This window comes from Pristiophorus japonicus, chromosome 4 (genome assembly GCF_044704955.1).
Source record: "Pristiophorus japonicus isolate sPriJap1 chromosome 4, sPriJap1.hap1, whole genome shotgun sequence".
Taxonomy (NCBI): Eukaryota; Metazoa; Chordata; class Chondrichthyes; family Pristiophoridae; genus Pristiophorus; species Pristiophorus japonicus.
This window is the reverse complement of record NC_091980.1, coordinates 269,544,119-269,565,963: the sequence shown is the minus strand read 5'-3', so window position 1 is coordinate 269,565,963 and position 21,845 is coordinate 269,544,119. Positions and strand designations below refer to the sequence as shown.

Sequence of the window (21,845 nt, the reverse complement as noted above, 5' to 3'; positions counted from 1 at the left end):
GACTCTGTTGATCGTTACCTTGTAGTCTCCGCAGATTCTGATCGTGTCTTTGCTTTTCAACACTGGAACAATCGGACTGACCCACTTGTTGAACTCGACTGGTGATATGATTTCCTCTCATTGAAGTCTGTCCAGTTCGATCTCGACGTTCTCCCTCATCATATATGGAATCGCTCATGCCTTGTGATGAACAGGCTAGCATCGGGGACTAGATGGATCAGCATCATGGTGCCTGTGAAGTTGCCGATGCCTAGTTCAAATAGCGACGGAAACTTGCTCAGCACTTGGGCGCACGAGCCATCATCCACTGAAGATAGTGCTTTGTTGTCGTCCCAGTTCCATCGAATCTTTCCCAGCCAGCTTCTGCCGAATCATGTTGGGCCATCCCCGGTACAATCCACAGTGATAAATCATGTTCAGCTCCATTGTACGATATCTTAACTGCTGCACTGCCAATGATTGGTATGAGCTCTTTGGTGTCGGTGCGCAGCTTTGTCTGAATCAGGCTCAGTTAGGGCCTTTGTGCCTTGTTGCCCCACAGTTTCTCAAAAGCCTTCTGGCTCATAATTGACTGACTCGCCCCCGTGTCCAACTCCATTGATACCGGAATACCATTTAATTTGACTTTCAGCATAATAGGAGGGCTCTTGGTGGTGAAGGTGTGTACCCCATACACTTCTTCCTCGGGTTGAGTTGCCTCTCTTGTTTGTTCTGCGTGATCCGCGCCGGATCGATTATCCTCTGCTGACTCTGCCATGTGGTGAGTCACAGCACTCTTGCACATTCGCTGGAGGTGCCCCATTGTTTTGCAGACTTTGCACACGTAGCGCTTGAATCGACATTGATGGGCTCGATGATTACCCCCACAGTGCCAACATGATGCTAATAGATTTGCAATCACGCCCAATGGCGGACTCTGACTCATCCTAAGTCTTGCAGCTGCAGACGTATAGGCCCTGCCATATGCAGTTCTGTCTGCTAGCGACGTTATTTTATGCACAATACTTGCCGGTGAGCTTCAATGCTGGGAAGATATCTGTCTGGTATTATCGCTCGTGGATATGAATGCCTGGGCTATCGTGATGGCCTTGCTCAGGTCGAGGGAAGAATGACCTCATGGCTTATGCCAAGCACAAAAAAGTCCTGCAGCATTTCCCTCAAAAATCCAGCAAATTCGCAAGTTCCCGCAAGGCATCTCAGGTTGGCGACATAACTCGCCACGTCCTGGCCCTTGGAGCGGGGGTGCGTGTAGAAGCGATACCTAGCCATTAAGATGCGCTCCTTCGCTTTGAGGTGTTCCCGAACCAGCGTACACAACTCTGTATATGTCTTCTCCGTTGGTTTCTCCGGTGCTAGCAGATTCTTGATGAGGCCGTATATTGTGGACCCACATACGGTGAGGAGAATCGCCCTCTGCTTGATCGCTGTATCATAGCAACATAGAAAATAGGTGCAGGAGTAGGCCATTCGGCTCTTCGAGCCTGCACCGCCATTCAATGAGTTCATGGCTGAACATGCAACTTCAGTACCCCATTCCTGCTTTCTCGCCATACCCCTTGATCCTCCTAGTAATAAGGACCTCATCTAACTCCTTTTTGAATATATTTAGTGAATTGGCCTCAACAACTTTCTGTGGTAGAGAATTCCACAGGTTCACCACTCTCTGGGTGAAGAAATTCCTCCTCATCTCGGTCCTAAATGGCTTACCCCTTATCCTTAGACTGTGTCCCCTGGTTCTGGACTTCCCCAACATTGGGAACATTCTTCCTGCATCTAACCTGTCTAACCCCGTCAGAATTTTAAACGTTTCTATGAGGTCCCCTCTCATTCTTCTGAACTCCAGTGAATATAAGCCCAGTTGATCCAGTCTTTGTTGATAGGTCAGTCCCGCCATCCCGGGAATCAGTCTGGTGAACCTTCGCTGCACTCCCTCAATAGCAAGAATGTCCTTCCTCAGGTTAGGAAACCAAAACTGTACACAATACTCCAGGTGTGGCCTCACCAAGGCCCTGTACAACTGTAGCAACACCTCCCTGCCCCTGTACTCAAATCCCCTCGCTATGAAGGCCAACCTGCCATTTGCTTTCTTAACCGCCTGCTGTACCTGCATGCCAACCTTCAATGACTGATGTACCATGACACCCAGGTCTCTTTGCACCTCCCCTTTTCCTAATCTGTCACCATTCAGATAATAGTTTGTCTCTCTGTTTTTACCACCAAAGTGGATAACCTCACATTTATCCACATTATATTTCATCTGCCATGCATTTGCCCACTCACCTAACCTATCCAAGTCGCTCTGCAGCCTCATAGCATCCTCCTCGCAGCTCACACTGCCACCCAACTTAGTGTCATCCGCAAATTTGGAGATACTACATTTAATCCCCTCGTCTAAATCATTAATGTACAGTGTAAACAGCTGGGGCCCCAGCACAGAACCTTGCGGTACCCCACTAGTCACTGCCTGCCATTCTGAAAAGTCCCCATTTACTCCTACTCTTTGCTTCCTGTCTGACAACCCATTCTCAATCCATGTCAGCACACTCCCCCCAATCCCATGTGCTTTAACTTTGCACATTAATCTCTTGTGTGGGACCTTGTCGAAAGCCTTCTGAAAGTCCAAATATACCACGTCAACTGGTTCTCCCTTGTCCACTCTACTGGAAACATCCTCAAAAAATTCCAGAAGATTTGTCAAACATGATTTCCCTTTCACAAATCCATGCTGACTTGGACCTATCATGTCACCTCTTTCCAAATGCACTGCTATGACATCCTTAAAAATTGATTCCATCATTTTACCCACTACCGATGTCAGGCTGACCGGTCTATAATTCCCTGTTATCTCTCTCCCTCCTTTTTTAAAAAGTGGGGTTACATTGGCTATCCTCCACTCCATAGGAACTGATCCAGAGTCAATCGAATGGTGGAAAATGACTGTCAATGCATCCACTATTTCCAAGGCCACCTCCTTAAGTACTCTGGGATGCAGTCCATCAGGCCCTGGGGATTTATCGGCCTTCAATCCCATCAATTTCCCCAACACAATTTTCCGATTAATAAGGATTTCCCTCAGTTCCTCCTCCTTACTAGACCCTCCGACCCCTTTTATATCCGGAAGGTTGTTTGTGTCCTCCTTAGTGAATACCGAACCAAAGTACTTGTTCAATTGGTCCGCCATTTCTTTGTTTCCCGTTATGACTTCCCCTGATTCTGACTGCAGGGGACCTACGTTTGTCTTTACTAACCTTTTTCTCTTTACATATCTATAGAAACGTTTGCAATCTGTCTTAATGTTTCCTGCAAGCTTCTTCTCGTACTCCATTTTCCCTGCCCTAATCAAATCCTTTGTCCTCCTCTGCTGAGTTCTAAATTTCTCCCAGTCCCCGGGTTTGCTGTTATTTCTGGCCAACTTGTATGCCACTTCCTTGGCTTTAATACTATCCCTGATTTCCCTTGATAGCCGCGGTTGAGCCACCTTCCCTTTTTTATTTTTACGCCAGACAGGAATGTACAATTGTTGTAGTTCATCCATGCGGTCTCTAAATGTCTGCCATTGCCCATCCACAGTCAACCCCTTAAGTATCATTCGGCAATCTATCCTAGCCAATTCACGCCTCATACCTTCAAAGTTAGCCTTCTTTAAGTTCTGGACCATGGTCTCTGAATTAACTGTTTCATTCTCTATCCTAATGCAGAATTCCACCATATTATGGTCACTCTTCCCCAAGGGGCCTCGCACAATGAGATTGCTAATTAATCCTCTCTCATTACACAACACCCAGTCTAAGATGGCCTCCCCCCTAGTTGGTTCCTCGACATATTGGTCTAAAAAACCATCCCTTATGCACTCCAGGAAATCCTCCTCCACCTATTGCTTCCAGTTTGGTTAACCCAATCTATGTGCATATTAAAGTCACCCATGATAACTGCTGCACCTTTATTGCATGCACTCCTAATTTCATGTTTGATGCCCTCCCCAACATCACTACTACTGTTTGGAGGTCTGTACACAACTCCCAATAACGTTTTTTGCCCTTTGGTGTTCTGCAGCTCTACCCATATAGATTCCACATCATCCAAGCTAATGTCCTTCCGAACAATTGCCTTAATTTCCTCCTTAACCAGCAATGCTACCCCACCTCCTTTTCCTTTTATTCTATCTTTCCTGAATGTTGAATACCCCTGGATGTTGAGTTCCCAGCCCTGATCATCCTGGAGCCACGTCTCCGTAATCCCAATCACATCATATTTGTTAACATCTATTTGCACAGTTAATTCATCCACCTTATTGCGGATACTCCTTGCATTAAGACACAAAGCCTTCAGGCTTGTTTTTTTAACACCCTTTGTCCTTTTAGAATTTTGCTGTACAATGGCCCTTTTTGTTCTTTGCCTTGGGTTCTCTGCCCTCCACTTTTCCTCATCTCCTTTCTGTCTTTTGCTTTTGCCTCCTTTTTGTTTCCCTCTGTCTCCCTGCATTGGTTCCCATCCCCCTGCCATATTAGTTTAACTCCTCCCCAACAGCACTAGCAAACACTCCCCCTAGGACATTGGTACCGGTCCTGCCCAGGTGCAGACCGTCCGGTTTGTACTGGTCCCACCTCCCCCAGTACCGGTTCCAATGCCCCAAGAATTTGAATCCCTCCCTGCTGCACCACTGCTCAAGCCACGTATTCATCTGCGCTATCCTGCGATTCCTACTCTGACTAGCACGTGGCACTGGTAGCAATCCCGAGATTACTACTTTTGAGGTCCTACTTTTTAATTTAGCTCCTAGCTCCTTAATTTCGTTTCGTAGGACCTCATCCCTTTTTTACCTATGTCCCCATCCAGCTTGTTGGCCACGAAGTACTGGTCAAGCCGCTCAATGAAGGCTTCCCAATCATCACCCTCTACAAATCTCTCTAAAATACCAACGGCAGCCATGACCGCGTGAAAGTTCGTAATCTGTTATTTGTCGCCAATTGTTAAGTATGGAAGAACTCCATTAGACTGAGTACTGTGAGCTAAGACTGATGTGACCTTAGTCTCTTTAATACAACTCCAGAGTGCCTAAGCAGCATGGCAGACAACCTTTTATACTTCCTTGCACGAGATGTGCAAGTGACCCTTGGGCCTCCAATCGTTGCGCCCTCTGGTGGCAAGTCTTACACAGTTACAATGTTTACATACATAACAAGAATTTTAAAATGGAGGCGCTGCTGACCCAGAATTCAATGTAGGTAAGCGAGCAGAGGGATGATGGATGAATGGAACTTGATACGCATTAGGATGCAAGCCGCAGAGTTTTGGACGAGCTCAAGTTTATAGAGGGTATAAAATGGGATGCTGGCCAGGAGAGCATTAGATCAGTTAAGTCTAGAGGTAACAGAGGCATGGATGAGAATTTCAGCAGGAGATGAGTTAAGGCAGGGGCGGAGACAGATGATGTTATGAAGTTGGAAGTAGGTGGCCTTAGTGATTGCGTGGATATTTGGTGAGAAGCTCATGTCGGGGTTAAATAGGATGCTAAAGTTGCAAAGGGTCCAGTTCAGCCTCAGTGGCCAGGGAGAGAGATAGAATTGGTGGCTAAAGAACGGAGTGTGTGGTGGGCACCAAAGATAATGGCTTCAGTCTTCCTGATATTTAGTTGGAGGAAATTTCTGCTCATCCATTACTGGATGCCAGACAAGAAGCGTGACAAATCAGAGACAGTGGAGGAGTTGAGAGAAGTGGTGGTGAGATAGATTTGAGTAATGGTGCGGGAGCGAGAATAGAAGCCCTTGCAAGCAATTCTCTGGCTATGACTGGACAAATAAGAAGGGACAGTCTCACCTAGCTGGCTGACAGAGGAGACGCGTTGGAGGAGGATGGTGTGGTCAACTATGTCAAAAGCTGCAGGCAGGTCGAGAAGGATGAGGAAGGATAGTTTACCGTCACATTGGATATAATTTGTGACTTTGATAAGGGCCATTTAAGTACTGTGGCAGGGGCTGAAACCTGCAAGGGTTCAAACATGGACTTGCAGGAAAGATGGGCACGGATTTAGGAGGCAACAACACATTTGAGGACTTTGGAGAGGAAATGCAAGTTGGAGATCGGGCGGTAGTTTGCAAGGACAGAATGGTTCAACCTGACATCCTTACCCGGTCTGGCCTATCTGTGACTCCAGTCCACACCCATGTGGTTGACTTAACTTCTCGGAAGTGGCTTAGCAAGCCACTTAGTTGAACTGATGCAGCAGTTTGATACAAATGGAGGCCACCCACCACCTTCTAGGGCAACCAGTGATGGGCAATTTGCCAGCGACGCCCATTTCCCGACAATGAATTTTTAAAAATTACCGTAAGAGTGTGCCAACGTGAATGGGAATTTCAGTACAATGAGCATTTAAGCATATTTAGCTAATTATACTTTTGGATAAGTTTTACATTTGCTGTATTCATAGTGAATTTACTCAATAATACAATTCTTCCAATTCTGACAAAAGGTAATCGACCTGAAATGTTAACTCTGTTTCTGTCTCTACAGATGCTGCTTGACTTGCTGATTATTTCCAACATTCCCTGTTATTATACCTATAATACAATTATTTCATTTGAGATGTTTAATATTTTAGAGATTCAAGTTGTGTTTTTTTGTGTTGCCCAGGAGAGATGGAAAATACCAATAAGCTGACGCATCTGGATAAGATTTTACTAAAACTAGGTAAGAATACATAATTGATAAAAAGGAACAGTAATAACTGTTACACTGAAGGTTTAAAATATGATATTTGTATTCAATATTTTGATGTTATATAATTTTTCAAACAATTCTTATTTAAATAAATATGGCTAGTTTTCCAGGTGGATCAGGGTTCACAACAGCAAAAAGAGGTTAAGCAGCAGATTCACAGTAAGTATTCTTATCTTATGCACTGTGTTAATAAAAATAAACTGGAATGTAAGGGTAAATTTTGCGAGTTGAGGATCCGAACATGGAACGTTGCTCAACCGGAGAATGGATACTAGAGAGCAGTACTCTGATTTTCTGGTTGATGCATTTCACTGACCAGAAACAAGTGTTGTGAATCAGGTGCATTGATGTCCATGCCTAATTCTTTGATTTGCACTCTTAATGAGCAAAATTCCATGCTGGGAATGAAGCCTTTAAAAATTACCATGTAATGTTTACAGTTCTACCTGTTCTTAGTCTGGAATAACTTTGCTTAGGGAATGCAACTGTGAATGACTTTTGATGTCACTTTCTACTGTTGGCATTAATTAAAAAGGAGATGCCAGAGTAGAAAAATATTAACGCTTTTTTAGTGTTTTTTTGTTGCCCGGCCATAGTCAATGAACAGCAGACTAGCCCTAAAATTACTCTAAATATTACAGAATTGATTTGAGTGCCATAATTTTGGAAATTGAGGTCCATTGCTGGGCATGTATTATAGACCCCCAAACAGTGGGAGGGAGATAGAGGAGTAAATATGTAGGCAAATTGTTGTGAAATCCAAAAACTATAGGGTAGTAATAGTGGATTTTAACTATAGAGGGTATAGAGGGTGCGGAATTCTTGAAATGCATTCAAGAGAACTTTTTTAGTCAGTGTGTAGCAAGCCCAACACGAGAGGGGGCGGTCTTGGAATTAATTTTGGGGAATGAAGCTGGGCAGGTTGAAGGGGTATTAGTGGAAGTGCACTTGGGTGCCAGTGACCATAATTCAGTCAGATTCAAGTTGGTTATGGGAAAAGCTAATTTTGCTAAGTTAAGGAGTGATTTAGCCATAGTTGACTAGAAACAGTGTCGGAACAGAGGGAGGCATTCAAGGAGGAGATCCGGAAGGCTCAGGCCAAACATGTGCCCTTAAAGCAAAAGACTGGGAAAAATAATTCTAGAGCCCCCTGGATCTCTCGGGACTTACAGGGGAGGATTAAGAAAGAAAGGGATGCTTATGTCATATACCAATGGCTAAATACTTTAAAATCTTTAGAGGAATATAGAAAGTTAAGAGGCAAAATTAGAAAGGATATTAGGAATGCTAAGAGAGAGCACGAGAAATTCTTGGCCAGTAAAATTAAGGAAAACCCTATAAATGTTCTATAAATATATTAAGAGTAAGAGGGTAACTAAAGAAAGGGTAGGGCCTATTAGAGACCATGAGGGTAATCTTTGTGTGGAGGCGGAAGATGTTGGTAAGGTTCTTAACGAATACTTTGCATCTGTTTTCACAAAGGAAAGGGGTAATGCAGATACTGCTACCGAGGATGAGTGTGATACTCTGGATGAAATAAATATAGTCAGAGAGGAAGTATTAAAGGGTTTAGCAGCTTTGAAAGTAGATAAGTCCCCAGGCCCGGATGAAATGAACCCCAGGCTGTTGAGCAAAGTAAAAGAGGAAATAGCAGAGGCCTTGACCATCATTTTCCAGTCCTCTTTGGATCTGGGCATGGTGCCGGAGGATTGGAGGACTGCTAATGTAGTACCCTTGTTTAAGAAGGGAAAAAGGGATAGGCCGGGTAATTACAGGCCTGTCAGCCTAACCTCAGTGTTGGGAAAATTATTGGAAAAAATCCTGAAAGACAGGATAAATTTGCATTTGGAAAGGCAAGGATTAATTAGGGACAGCCAGCACGGATTTGTTAAGGGAAGATCGTGTTTGACTAACCTGATTGAATTTTTTGAGGAGGTAACCAAGAGAGTCGATGAGGGTAGTGCATACGATGTGGTGCAAGGCTTTTGATAAGGTCCCACATGGTAGACTGGTCATGGGATACAGGGAAAAGTTGCAAGTTGGATCCAAAATTGGCTTGGAGGTAGGAAGCAAAGACTGATGATTGATGGATGTTTTTGTGACTGGAAGGATGTTTCCAGTGGGGTTCTGCAGGGCTCAGTATTGGGTCCCTTGCTTCTTGTGGTATATATCAACGATTTAGATTTGAATATAGGGAGTATGATTAAGAAGTTTGCAGACAACACTAAAATTGACTGTGTGGTTGATAATGAAGAGGAAAGTCATGGGCTGCAGGAGGATATCAATCTACTGGTCAGGTGGGCAGAGCAGTGGCAAATGGAATTTAATTCAGGGAAGTGTGAGGTGATGCACTTTGGGAGTGCTAATAAGGAAAGGGTATACACATTAAGCGGTAGGCCACTTAATAGTGTAGATGAACAAAGGGACCTTGGAGTGCTTGTTCACAGATCCCTGAAAGGAGCAGGCCAGGTGGATAAGGTGGTTAAGAAGACATATGGAATGGTTGCCTTTATTGGCCGAGGCATAGAATATAAGAGCAGGGAGGTTATGCTTAAATTGTACAATACTTTGGTTAGGCCACAGCTGGAATACTGTGTGCAGTTCTGGCCATCGTATTATGGGAAGGACGTGATTGCACTAGAGAGGGTGCAGAGGAGATTTACTAGGATGCTGCCTGGAATGGAGAATCTTAGTTATGAGGACAGATTGGATAGGCTGGGTTTGTTCTCATTGGAACAGAGGAGGTTGAGAGGAGACCTCATTGAGGTGTACAAAATATTGATGGGCCTCGACATAGTGGATAGTAAGCATCTATTTCCATTGGTGGAGGGGTCTATTACAAGAGAGCATAGATTTAAGGGGTTGGTGGAAGGTTTAGAGGTGATTTGAGGGGGGACTTCTTTATGCAGAGGGTTGTGGGGATCTGGAACTTGCTGCCTGGAAGAGTGGTGGATTCAGAAACCCTCACCACTTTTAAGAGATGGTTGGATGGGCACTTGAAGTGCAGTAACCTGCAAGGTTATGGACCTAGAGCTGGTAATTGGGATTAGATTGGATGACCTTTTGTTGGCTGGCGCAGATATAATGGTAAGTACTGCAGGGAATAGAATACGGCCAGGGTGATCTGCTGGACTAGTTTCGATTGCATGGATGTGGCAGAGAGGAATTTTCCCAGATTTTTTCTCCCTCAATTGGCCTGGGTTTTTATCTGGTTTTTTGCCTATCGCAGGAGATCACCTGGCTCCGGTTGGGATGGAGTATAGAATGTTTCAGTATAAGGGGTGTCGCAGTTGTGTGAGGCGGACTGGTTGGGCTGGGTGCTCTTTGCCTTTCCGTCATTGTTCATAGGTTTATATGTAACCTTTAGGGCTGTTGACCAAGGGACGTGCAGCTCTTTGTCGACTGGTGTGGACACGATGGGCCGAAATGGCCTCCTTCTGCGCTGTAAATTTTGATGTTTCTATTTAAGTACAGTAATGGAAAAACTGCAAATGCTGTTTATTTTGAAATAAGAGTAAATATATAGCCGGTCTGTCACTGTATCAAAAGGAAAAGTAGGATAACGTTTTGAGTAGAAATTCTCAACAATTATTTCTGTATTTGTACTATAACTTTAGCACTGTGGTGTGAAACAACACCACCAGTGCTACAGTTGGACTCCAAATGTAGCTGAAGATTGGTACTAAAATGTAATCATGAATTTTACGGATGTCAATCCTATAATTGTAACTCCGTTATTTGAAGTGTATTGGTGTCAGCATTTTAAGATAAAACAGGCTTTGTTGTAGTTCAGATCAAATTAACAAACAGAAAAGGAATAGGTTTTGGAAATCTATTTTGCTTTATGTATTTTCTAGTATATTCAGCAAACATTATAAAAAAGAGACAAGACATTGATGAATTACATGGAAAAAGTAGCCAGCTTGATGATGAAATTAATCGAATGCAGAAGATAAGTGCACACATCACGGAGAACTTTAAAGTGTAAGGATTTTGTTTAATTAAAAATTAAATAAATGCAGCTGGTTCAAATTTAACATTCATACTTCAGATATTTGTTTTGATATACAATAATTAAACAATAACAGTGAATTACACACAGAGCAATGAGTACCTTGGTGACAGTGTGGAGCTTAATGGATGGGAAGGAGTGATTATAGGAAATTACTCTCAAAAGGTTCAAATCAAATCTCATACCACAAGAGTGAATGTATAATGGTTTATAACCAGATTTGAAATTCAAAAATAGATTACTACCCTGAAAAATTCCAGTATATTGTATCTATTTTATATACCACATACTATTAATTTAATAATGGTTTTACTCAGTTTTAGTTACATAAGAACATAAGAAATAGGAACAGGAGTAGGCCATACAGCCCCTCGAACCTGCTCCGCCATTCAATAAGATCATGGCTGATCTGATCATGGACTCAGCTCCACTTCCCCGCCTGCTCCCCATAACCCCTTACCCCTTATCGTTTAAGAAACTGTCTATTTCTGTCTTAAATTTATTCAATGTCCCAGCTTCTACAGCTCTCTGAGGCATCGAATTCCACAGATTTACAACCCTCAGAGAAGAAATTTCTCCTCATCTCTGTTTTAAATGTGCGGCCCCTAATTCTAAGATCATGCCCTCTAGTCTCCCCCATCAGTGGAAACATCCTCTCTGCATCCACCTTGTCAAGCCCCCTCATAACCTTATACGTTTCGATAAGATCACCTCTCATTCTTCTGAATTCCAATGAGTAGAGGCCTAACCTACTCAACCTTTCTTCATACGTCAACCCCCTCATCCCCGGAATCAACCTAGTGAACCTCCTCTGAACTGCCTCCAAAGCAAGTATATCTTTTTGCAAATATGGAAATTAAAACTGCATGCAGTATTCCAGGAGTGGCCTCACCAATACCTTATATAGCTGTAGCAAGACATCTCTGCTTTTATACTCCATCCCCAAGATACGATTGGCCTTCCTGATCACTTGCATACTATCCTTTTGGGTTTCATGCACAAGTACCCCTGGGTCCCGCTGTACTGCGGCACTTTGCAATCTTTCTCCATTTAAATAATAACTTGCTCTTTGGTTTTTTTCTGCCAAAGTGCATGACCTCACGCTTTCCAACATTATACTCCATCTGTCAAATTTGTGCCCATTCACTTAGCCTGTCTATGTCCTTTTGCAGATTTTTTGTGTCCTCCTCACACATTGCTTTTCCTCCCATCTTTGTATCGTCAGCAAACTTGGCTATGTTGCACTCAGTCCCTTCTTCCAAGTTGTTAATATAGATTGTAAATAGTTGGGGTCCCAGCACTGATCCCTGCGGCACCCCACTAGTTACTGGTTGCCAACCAGAGAATGAACCATTTATCCCGACTCTCTGTTCTCTGTTAGTTAGCCAATCCTCTATCTATGCTAATATACTACCGCCAATCCCGTGAACTTTTATCTTGTTCTCTGCCAGAAGTTGCTCAGTGCTGATGTTCTCAATGTTGTTAATGTATGAAGGCATTCATGTTGCAGGATTCATAATTAATATTATTACAGTATAGCAATAATTTGAGGTTGATTTACTAGGATTTTTTGTGGCTAATATGTATAATAAAATATACATTAAGGGATATAAATGATATTAAACATGAGACTGCTGTGTCAGCATCACAGATGCATGCTCCCAGCAAGAAAGTGCACCCACTGGGACTACATAATGGGAAATTACAGGACCCCTCTCCATGATTTTTTGCCCAATTATGGACACACGCTCCTTATTTTCTGTTCTTAAAATTGTGGGTAATGTGATCACAATTGCTCATCTTCCTGATCTGTGACAATTAAAAAATGTTCCCTTACAGCTAAGTAATTGACTATATAATTTTAACACCAAGTTAACTTAAATTCATAACCAAAGCAATATCAGATTTGTATATCTCATACTTACTTGAAAATATTGAACGACTTAGAATTAAAAATCCTGTTTAACTTTGTTATTTTCAAAGCTTTTCGACTTTTTTGGGGGGGCGACGGGTCCATATTACATTTTCAGTAAAATTTTAATTGGACTTGGCACCAAAAATTCCATCTTTGCTTAAACCCAGATATCAAATATTTATGGAATCTCAAAATTTGTTACCCAATTAAATGCCTCATTCTGTAGATCAAGATGATGGCTGAAGTTTGTTTATACTTCATTATTTCTAGGATTAGCTTTTCGGTATCGCTAATTGTCACCTTTTTTCATCCCATCTTTACCTTTGCATAACATGTTTTAGCTTTTGAATGTTACACATGCAATTTGTGCAGAAAATCTAAGGCTGGAAATTTGTGCAAAGTATGCTAGATTAGGCCTCAACAATTTAAAAACAATTTATCTCGGGAGTGTTCATATTTGTTCATTATACTAAATTCAAGGGAGGGCTATTAGGAAAAGTGCTGGATGCTGACAAATGTTTTGTTAGTATGCATTACAGAAAACCTCCACATTAAACCTAATTTGTATGTGGGTTAACGGGAATAATTGGAGGGTTTCTAGCCTAGGTGTGATTTGATCAATGTATTTATTATATAGCCGTAGCATATCTGCAGACTAGGATATATCTTTTGTCCTGCATTGTAGCAGCAGGACTGAAGGGCAGCAGCATACCTTGAACTCACTGAAGCTGCTGTGGCTGACTTCACGGGATTTCAAGGTTGCCTCTATTTATTTATCTGGCAAGCTACTGGTCTGCTTTGGGAGCTAGCTGGGGGAGGGGATGGTGAATTGTTTCAGCCTTTCCAAAGACTGTAAGGGGCAAAAGGTATGGTTGACAACAAAAAAGAACTGGGGGCAGGCAATTCTTCACAGATGTTCTGTCACTCTTGTGTTCCCATTACAGTTTGTATTGTAAGAACTCTTTTTAATTATTTTTTTGGGCTCTTCCTATTCTGCTGACGTCTTGTAAATGCTTTATGTACAATCAGTGTTCTGGTAATGAATTAGCAAACAATTAAGCTATTTGACATTCCATATAAAAATTATAGAATATTAATGGGGAAAAAAATCTTAGGGCTGGAAGAATATTTAAAGAAAACTTTTTTTTTACAAAATGCTGTACTTAAAAAGTATTACAAGACCACAAAATTGGTTAAAGGCCTGTGACTTTTGAACTCCATCATTTGTGAAGCTTCCCTTAAATCCACTCTGGATGGGCAGACAGAGCATCAATAAGTGAACAGAAAATTGCTCTGGCTTCATTTAAGTATATTGTGATATTTAAATGAAACTATGGCACGTTGAGGGAAATGAATAGGAGGGTAAAGGAGGACAAACAGTTGAGATTAAGGTGGCTTCTGGCCTCTCGCTCTCTTGGCATGGAGCGAGTAGGAGTAGATAGAGGGTTAAGGGTGAGTTGAGTGACGGCGGAACAAGGGCAGAAAGGTTGAGAAGGTATTTCAATGGGGAACAGGTAGGAGTAGTAATTGCAGTGTGAGGCGAAGAGTTGGGGATGCGATAGGAATGAGGAGATCGAGGGAAGCATGAGTAATGGGAAAGGGAAGGGAGCCACTCAGGGCCACATTTTCCCCACAGCCCCTACTGGAAAATGCAGAATTGATAGATGTTAGATTATAGGTAAGTACGTCTATAGATATAGGAATCATCTGTGGTGCTGCTCATAGTGAATCAAATGATATATTCCTTTATAACCATATTGCAGTTTATTCCTTATTGGGAATAACATTAGGGCCACTGAGAACAGAAGAGGTTAGCAGAAGAAAATTACATAGAAATTACAGCATGGAAACAGCCTGTTTGGCCCAAACAATTAGTGTTGATGTTTATCCTCTACATGAGCTGTAAACTTACTTCCTCCCTATTCTTAAAAGTTGACCTGGGTTGGGAATTTGCTCACCTCGTCAGGTCCGGTGCGGGTGATGTCGGTGGCGGGTCATGGCCCCGCTGTTGGCTACAACCCGCTGCCTAAAATGAATTTATGTTGATGGGGCTTGCTAAGCCTGCCCAGCATGTTTCCTGACCCAATTGGAGGAAGCGGGTCTGGTGATGGCATTCATGACACGTCATTACCAAGTTTCCTCAAAGAGACCATGCCCATTTTACTTTTGATGTTTGTGCTGTCAGTGTTTTATAGCATTGAAGTGCTGCAAACACTGACAATCACTGCACAGAGGTGCAGGCTGCATCCAGGTTCTGCCATGACTCCATCTATTTGTTTATGGAAGGAGTCACAGCACACAGGGAGGTCCTCTTCCCTCCCCATGAGCAGAAGAATCCTCCCAGGAGAGTAACACAGCCTGGTTGCACATTGCAGAGGAGGTTACAAGCAGGGATGTCGTCAGGAGAACCTGTGCAGTGGCGCAAGCTTTTCAATTATCTCATTAGATCACGAAACATTAGTACAAAACCACACTCAACCTCATCCTGCTGTGCCACTCATCACATCCCCATCACTCTGCCTTCCCTACCCTACTCCTGCACATCTTACACCAATTTACCTTGCACCTCCACCCATCCCTCTCTATCTACATTATCACATCCCCATCTCATTTTCCACCCATCACACTCACACTCATCCTAGTGCAATCATACCAACTAACACACAAGAGTAGCCACTTAGGTGTTTTATCCAATGTTCATGTAAAGTTTCTGTTAATGTGCTATCAAACACTGAAACCTTTATTTTCAATACTTTCCGTTGGACAGATTTATGTACACCTTGGAATTGGCTTAGTGAGTTGCAGTGAATAGTGAAACATAACAGTAACCCCACCACAACGGTGGTGAGTGTGAAAGGAATAGCTTGGACATTGTAGAGATGCTTTATGGTGTTGGTGTGTGGTGGTGCCACGCTGGCGCATCATGTGACAGCCAGGGTGTACAGCTTCAAGTGAAATAAATTTGTCCATGGTGAAAGCACCCCTGGCCTCCTGGGCAGCAATGTACTTGGGTGCTGATGCACTCTATCCTGTGCAGCATCAGATGATTACGGGGAAGGTAGTTGTTGTTGTTGGTGCTGCTGGCGTGTCTGGTGCTGCTGGTGTTGGGGATGATCGTGGTCGGATTCAGAGGACCAAGGTCAGATAGTTTCAAGGGCACCGATGCTGATGTAATAGATGGCAGGTGAACCTGACAGAAGCGATCTGTCAATGGTGAGAGAGGTTGTTCTAATGAAGGGACACTAGATACAGAATTTACTCCAAACACTTACAACCTACATAAAGCTTAATCTGTCTTCCAAATGCAATAAGCAACAGCTTCTGCATTTGGAAAGTGAACCGCTGTGAGATGGGAGCTTTTATAGCACATTACAAGCTGTCAACTAATCAGCTGATTGTGGCCATTCTACTCCCGCCTCATGTTCACAGACGAGGTCCCCGAGCTGTGTAGACCCCGTGGGAAAGCAGTTAAAGTTAAAGGGCAAGTTTAAAAGCATTATTAAGGGCCTGTCAACAACCCAATAATTGCTTTAGTTGGGTTTCCCGCCTCTGCGGGTTGGATCAGATCAGAGATCATACACGCATCATTGGGAAAGGTGTGTTGCGGCGGGATGACAGCAGGGTCCTGACCCACTGTCAAAAAAAAATCAAATTTCCCACACGATCCGCCATTGATCCTGCCCGCTGACTCCCCTGGAAAATTGCGGCCCTTGCCTTTACTTCAGCCACTAATTCCAGTAGTGCATTCCAGTGGCTCAGAAGCCTCTGTTTAAAAAAAAGTTTCTCCTGCTCTCTGTCCTAAATCTCTTTCATTTAATATTGTATCTGTCTCCTGGTTCTAGATCCCTCAATTACTGTAAATAGCCTGTTTCTATCTATTCTGCTCCATCCCTTCATGAGAACACAGAAACTTGAACATGGCAGAGACAGATGAGAGAAACCCTATTCTCTGACTTATGAGCAGTGTCACAGGAGTTAATTGATGCGTCCACTATACCCCAAAGTTCATCCTCTGTTTATTCAATTTCATTCATTGTATACCTTGTCCCACATTTTTGGCCTATGTACAAAACTTTAGCTCACTTGTCTCGCTGATAGAATTCTATAGAATTCTGAACATTCGCAAGATTACCTATAACTTTGGTGATGTAATACAATTTATATATGCCTGTAAAAGAAAAGTAAAGATTAATGTGCTGTAATATAATGAATTGCTTCCTAACATTTGTTCTTGTGGTTTTAGCTGGAAGCCAACGTGTTTGCTTCTAGCACAGCATGAAGAGCATTTTGAGAAGAAGCTTTTGGAACAACATGCTAGTACCATAGGAGATAAGTAAGCAAGAATAAAACAATGTTATATGAACATTTTCAAATACCTGACCTTGTACAGGAAATGTACACTCTTGTGTTGTCTTTGATATGAATTTCAGACAATGTAAGACAACCTGTATTAAAATCCACATCAGCAACGTTTTTTTTTAAATAATGCAACTTTTATTTGAATTTTCATACAACCTCTTAACTTTAGTTTTCTTAGTTTCCCAATATTAATTCTATTGAAGTCCCTGTTTGTAGATACTTTTCCCATAATGATCCTTAATTGCCTTCTATATCTGTTCCCATATATATTTCCATATGCCCTTGGTGCCAATATCACCAAGTTTATATAGGTTCTTTAACATTAAAAAATATCCCAAGGTGCTTCCCAATAACAATGGATGAATGAACAGACCCATCCCTAAGCTGTGGATGGAGAAATTAGGAAAGGTGATTGAAAGTTTTGTTAAAAATATGGGTTTGAATAGTTTTTCAAGGGCAGAAAGAGAAGTAGAAAGGCAGAACGGTTTAGGGAGAGAGTTGCAAGGAATAGGACCAAGGCAGTTGAAGACTCTGTCACCAATGGTAAGACAAGGGACGGAGAAATACACAAAAGGCCAGTCAGTGTGCAGGAGGGCTGATAAGGTAGAGCAGGGTGAGGTGATGAAGGGACTTTGAGGACAAGATGAGGATTTTAAATTTAATATGTTGAGGGAATAGGGAGACAACAAAGGTTAGTGAGGACAAGTGTTAATTTGTAATTCGGACTTAGTGAAGGCCAAAATATGAGTTCTTGTGTTTTGGAGTTTGTGGAGAATAGGAAGCCAGACATGAGGGCAGTAATATAATTGGGTCTAGAGATGGCAAAAGCATGGATAAGAGTTTCAATGGTGGAGGGGCTAGGATAAAGGTGGAGACAGGAGATGTTGCAGAAGTGAAAATAAAGATTAACGTTTGAAGTTCGGCTCTGGCTTGAACAGAATGTCAAGCTTTCACATGATCCTGATTATCACAGACAAGGTGCTGCCTTGGTGCTGTGGTAAGGACGAAAGCCAGTAGGAGGGTTTGGAGACAAGGGCTATCCGCTCTACACCTGGCTGATGACTCCCCTCCGCAACCCCACCACTTGTGGCTAGCACTCATAATGAGAGCCACGCTGCCACGAGGAACCTCATTGAGCAGGCCATTGGAGTTTTGAAGTAATGATTCCACTGCCTTGACCGCTTGGGAGGAGACGCTGGAGCAGGTGTCCCATTTTGTGCAGCCCTTGCCACCACGGCTTCCGCTGTCACCTCAGAAGGAGGCAGACAGCAGATCCCCATTCCGGGCGGGCTGTCCATGAACGCCTCATCAGAATCCGATTCCCCTGAATGAAACCCAAGATCCCCGTTGCTCACCATTCTGACGTCTTTTGTGCATCCTCAGGACCAAAACCTCCAGCGCCGCATCTGTGAACCTCCTTGCCCTCTCTCTTCCCTGTTGGGCCATGGTTTCAGTACTTTTGAAACAAAGCACCTCCCCTTTAAGTAGTGCAGAGAGCCTCGGCAAAATTTTATTGGCCAGTAGACTGCACCCAATATTGACCACATTGAGCACTAAGCCAACCAGCAGCGTGTTTAGCGCTGAGATCAACGCTTCAATCATGTAAATGAGCAAGCAGCATGACTGTTTCATCCAATTTCACCCCTCATTATTTTGTTTATGGTGCAGAGCCTTTTCTTCTCTCCTTTTCTTTCTGTTGTAGTTTCTGCCTTCACGAGCTACACTTTTTAAGGACTTTATTACAATTTCTTAACATAGAAAATAGGTGCAGGAGTAGGCCATTTGTCCCTTCGAGCCTGCACCACCAATTTCCTCTGTGCCTTCTCTCATCAGTGGCCAGCAAGTGATTCAGAATCTTCCAATATTTTCAAAATTTACGTTATTTTGTGAGGATTGCTGCATATTTCTTCTATTTCACTCCAGAAAAAAAAAATTCTCGCCTTCTTTGTTGATCTCTTCCGATTTTGACTGTTTAAAAAAAATTGCTTTCTAATATCTGCTTTTTCATCTACATTTAATGTGGTTTAAATTGCTAATCTGGACAATAACTCTTTCACCTTCTCCCCATAAAGTCAGTGATATCAAACAGAGTTACTAACATCTCTATTTAATCTGGCGTGCAATTAATATTATAATAGCTTTTTCTTTAGCAACAAGAACACAATGGGGAAACATGATTGGCGGCAGGTAAATTAGCTGTGTGAAGACTTAAGCCTAGAAATTGGTCTGCTTAACACCTCCCGTTATCACCTCTGGGGGGGCGATAACGGCACTAATCACTTACTGACCGGGCGCGGCAAGGTGATCGACTCACGCTAAATTCGGCGGGTGGTTTATGACGGCAGTAGGCGTTGCAACCATTCTCTTGCCCAGAGATCGTGACGTCCTCACGGTGCGCATCACCCCGGTAGCACCCCGGATCCGAACTTCGGTTCCGTGCCCCTGCAGCATCGCCTGACAAAAACACTGGCAGATGCAAGAGGCGTTCATTGGGAAGCCGGGCGCTTTGTGGCCGAAACTTAAAGGCGAAGTGGCCGAGGTAAGAGAACAAATTTCTAAAAAGCTCTCAATTTTTTTTGATCTTTTTCATCCGTGGTCAATCAGCCCGGCACTCTACTGCAGTGCACCGAGTTGATTGGGTCAGATCGGGGCAGCCGTCAGGGACCAGGTAAGTTTGTCCCGTGCAGAGCCTGCAACGGTGGCTCTTCTCTTAAAGGTAGGTGTAATGTATGCATCTATGAGCATGCTTACAGGTTTGTGGAGCTGTTGCACTGAGCAGCTTAGCCAGTCTTGTGATGTTCATAAGACTCAATAAAACCCCAGATAATTGAGTCCAGAGTCTCCATGATGAGACATGCAGTTGTGAACCTGGTGGATGAACTGGTAGGGTTCAGTTTGATTGCTAAACCTTTGCTAATAAACCAGCTAGTTCTTTACATCAAATATGTAGCTGTGAATTCTTAAGCAATGAACCCATGAAGCAAATACACTACAGGAGGGAAAGAGTCTTCCAACGTGGCAGTGCTGCATGGCCCATTGTGTACCGCTGCATAACTACAGCCCCGCCTGCACCCTGTTGCGATCCAGGAAGGAAGTGGCTCCATTTCCTTGCTGCGGCGCAAACCCCGAATGTTTTAATTTTTTCATTTAACTTTTTCAACTTTTAAAAGCTAGCGCCCCAAATTTCTCCCCCTTACTACCCCATTCCCACTCGATTCCTGCCCGCCTCCACTTTAACTGAGTCTTTTCTTTAATGCAGCTGAGCCACCCGCCTGACTCAGGTGGGAGCCTTATTAATACATGTAAATTAGTGGCCTATGATGTCATTAGGACCTTGATACATTTAAAATGCCTACTAAGTGGGATGCCCGTGACGGACGGATAATCCGCTTTGTAAAACCTGGCGGGGCAGAAGAGTAGGTCTTCTAAGATAAGTCAAAAACTTTCCTTAATGGGGTCAGATGGAGCTGGAGTGCTTTTCTGATCCCCACAAGTATAGTCAGGGCCTATGCTGACCCCCCCGCCCCCCTCCTTTCCCACCTGCAAAACGGCTCTTATTTACCCTCCTACGGAACTTTCCTTGGTGCCAGTGGGCTGCCTTAGGGCCCTGTGATTTTGACCTGACGGAAGCCGCTTCTTTCCGCCTGTTTCAATCAGGCAGCTGATGGGATGCAAATGAGGCCCGGGAGTTAAAATAGCCTGGGCCTCAAATTGATGATGTCGGGTTGGTTTGGTACTTAACCCCTTGCCCATCCAAAACCTGCTCCCAGTTAAAATTCCCCCAATGTTTCAGTAAAACATCCATTCTTGTTTTGACTGATGATGGTCATAGAAAACAATTACTGATGTATCTGTAGTTTGAGAATGAGCTAGAGGAGAATGTGACATTGTTTGTATGTCAATTTGTAGAATGAATGTGCCTATATTGCATTGAATTGTTTGTAGTAACATTGTGTTCTGTATGTCTATGAGTTTTTATTGCCTAAAAGTTATCTTACTCTAAATTAGTATCAAATATGAGTTGTAAGGGGAAACACTTAATTTTCACAGACAAATGTACCAAGATTATTTGCAGCAATACAGAAAGATTCTGCTGCATCACCAATCACAATATTCAGAATTTCCCCAAGCAAAGGAATATTTAAAAAAAAAAGTGGCATTGGAAGAAATTCGATGCAGAGTACTGAACTGCACTGAACAAATGAAACAAAAGACACAGCTCCTTGCTGATCTTCTAGGTAGCTAAAAAAAATAGATTTGTACAAAAGTAAATTTTGCATCAGAAACTATTTGCATTTTTGAGAAAAGTAATTGTAATTTTTTTTCTCTTTAACAGAAACACCACCTTTTGGATCTCTCCATGAATGGGCTTTAGAAATGTATCAATTTGAATTCTTTGTTATTGTTAAGTTTGCTTGGGTTTAGCATTGTATTGCATTGCACACTTAATACTGTCACCTATTCTATATTTAAAATACATTCCCCATTTTAAGTCCTTCATATACTATAAAAGTAAGATCAGATCAATAATGGGAAAATCATAGAGGAATAATTTCTCCACAAGATCATCTATTCCTGTGACCATCAGTGGGGTAAAGTTTTCTATCTTTTCCAGTTGTATAATCCCCAATGATTACACCTGTGCAAGGAAAAATTATATTTTTGTTTTGAGAAAGCGTAGTACCTTTACTGAATTACTATTGATGTTGAAGTAATTGAACGTAGGAACTAAAACCTGCAAGTAATTCTCCAAGCTTTCATCTGCAGTGTCTCTACCCAATATGACCTGTCACTGTTTTAAATAATTGACACCAATGCTGGGAACCATCCAGAATGAGC

General features: G+C 42.7%; 1 protein-coding gene across 4 annotated transcripts in view; it reads left to right on the top strand.

Moving 5' to 3' along the window:
• The window catches only part of LOC139263407 (protein SIX6OS1-like), a 198,743-nt gene that overhangs the window by 36,288 nt on the left and 140,610 nt on the right, over nt 1-21,845 (top strand). For 2 of the 4 annotated variants that reach the window (XM_070879464.1, XM_070879462.1), the window contains exons 2-7: nt 6,634-6,690; nt 6,823-6,879; nt 10,578-10,704; nt 16,891-16,980; nt 21,057-21,244; nt 21,343-21,385. In XM_070879464.1, coding sequence (XP_070735565.1) covers nt 6,639-6,690; nt 6,823-6,879; nt 10,578-10,704; nt 16,891-16,980; nt 21,057-21,244; nt 21,343-21,385 — 557 coding nt within the window. In that variant the 5' untranslated portion in view covers nt 6,634-6,638. Of the gene's footprint in view, nt 1-6,633; nt 6,691-6,822; nt 6,880-10,577; nt 10,705-16,890; nt 16,981-21,056; nt 21,245-21,342; nt 21,386-21,845 lie in introns of those variants that run through there. The other 2 variants (XM_070879465.1, XM_070879466.1) reach the window with 2 other exon arrangements.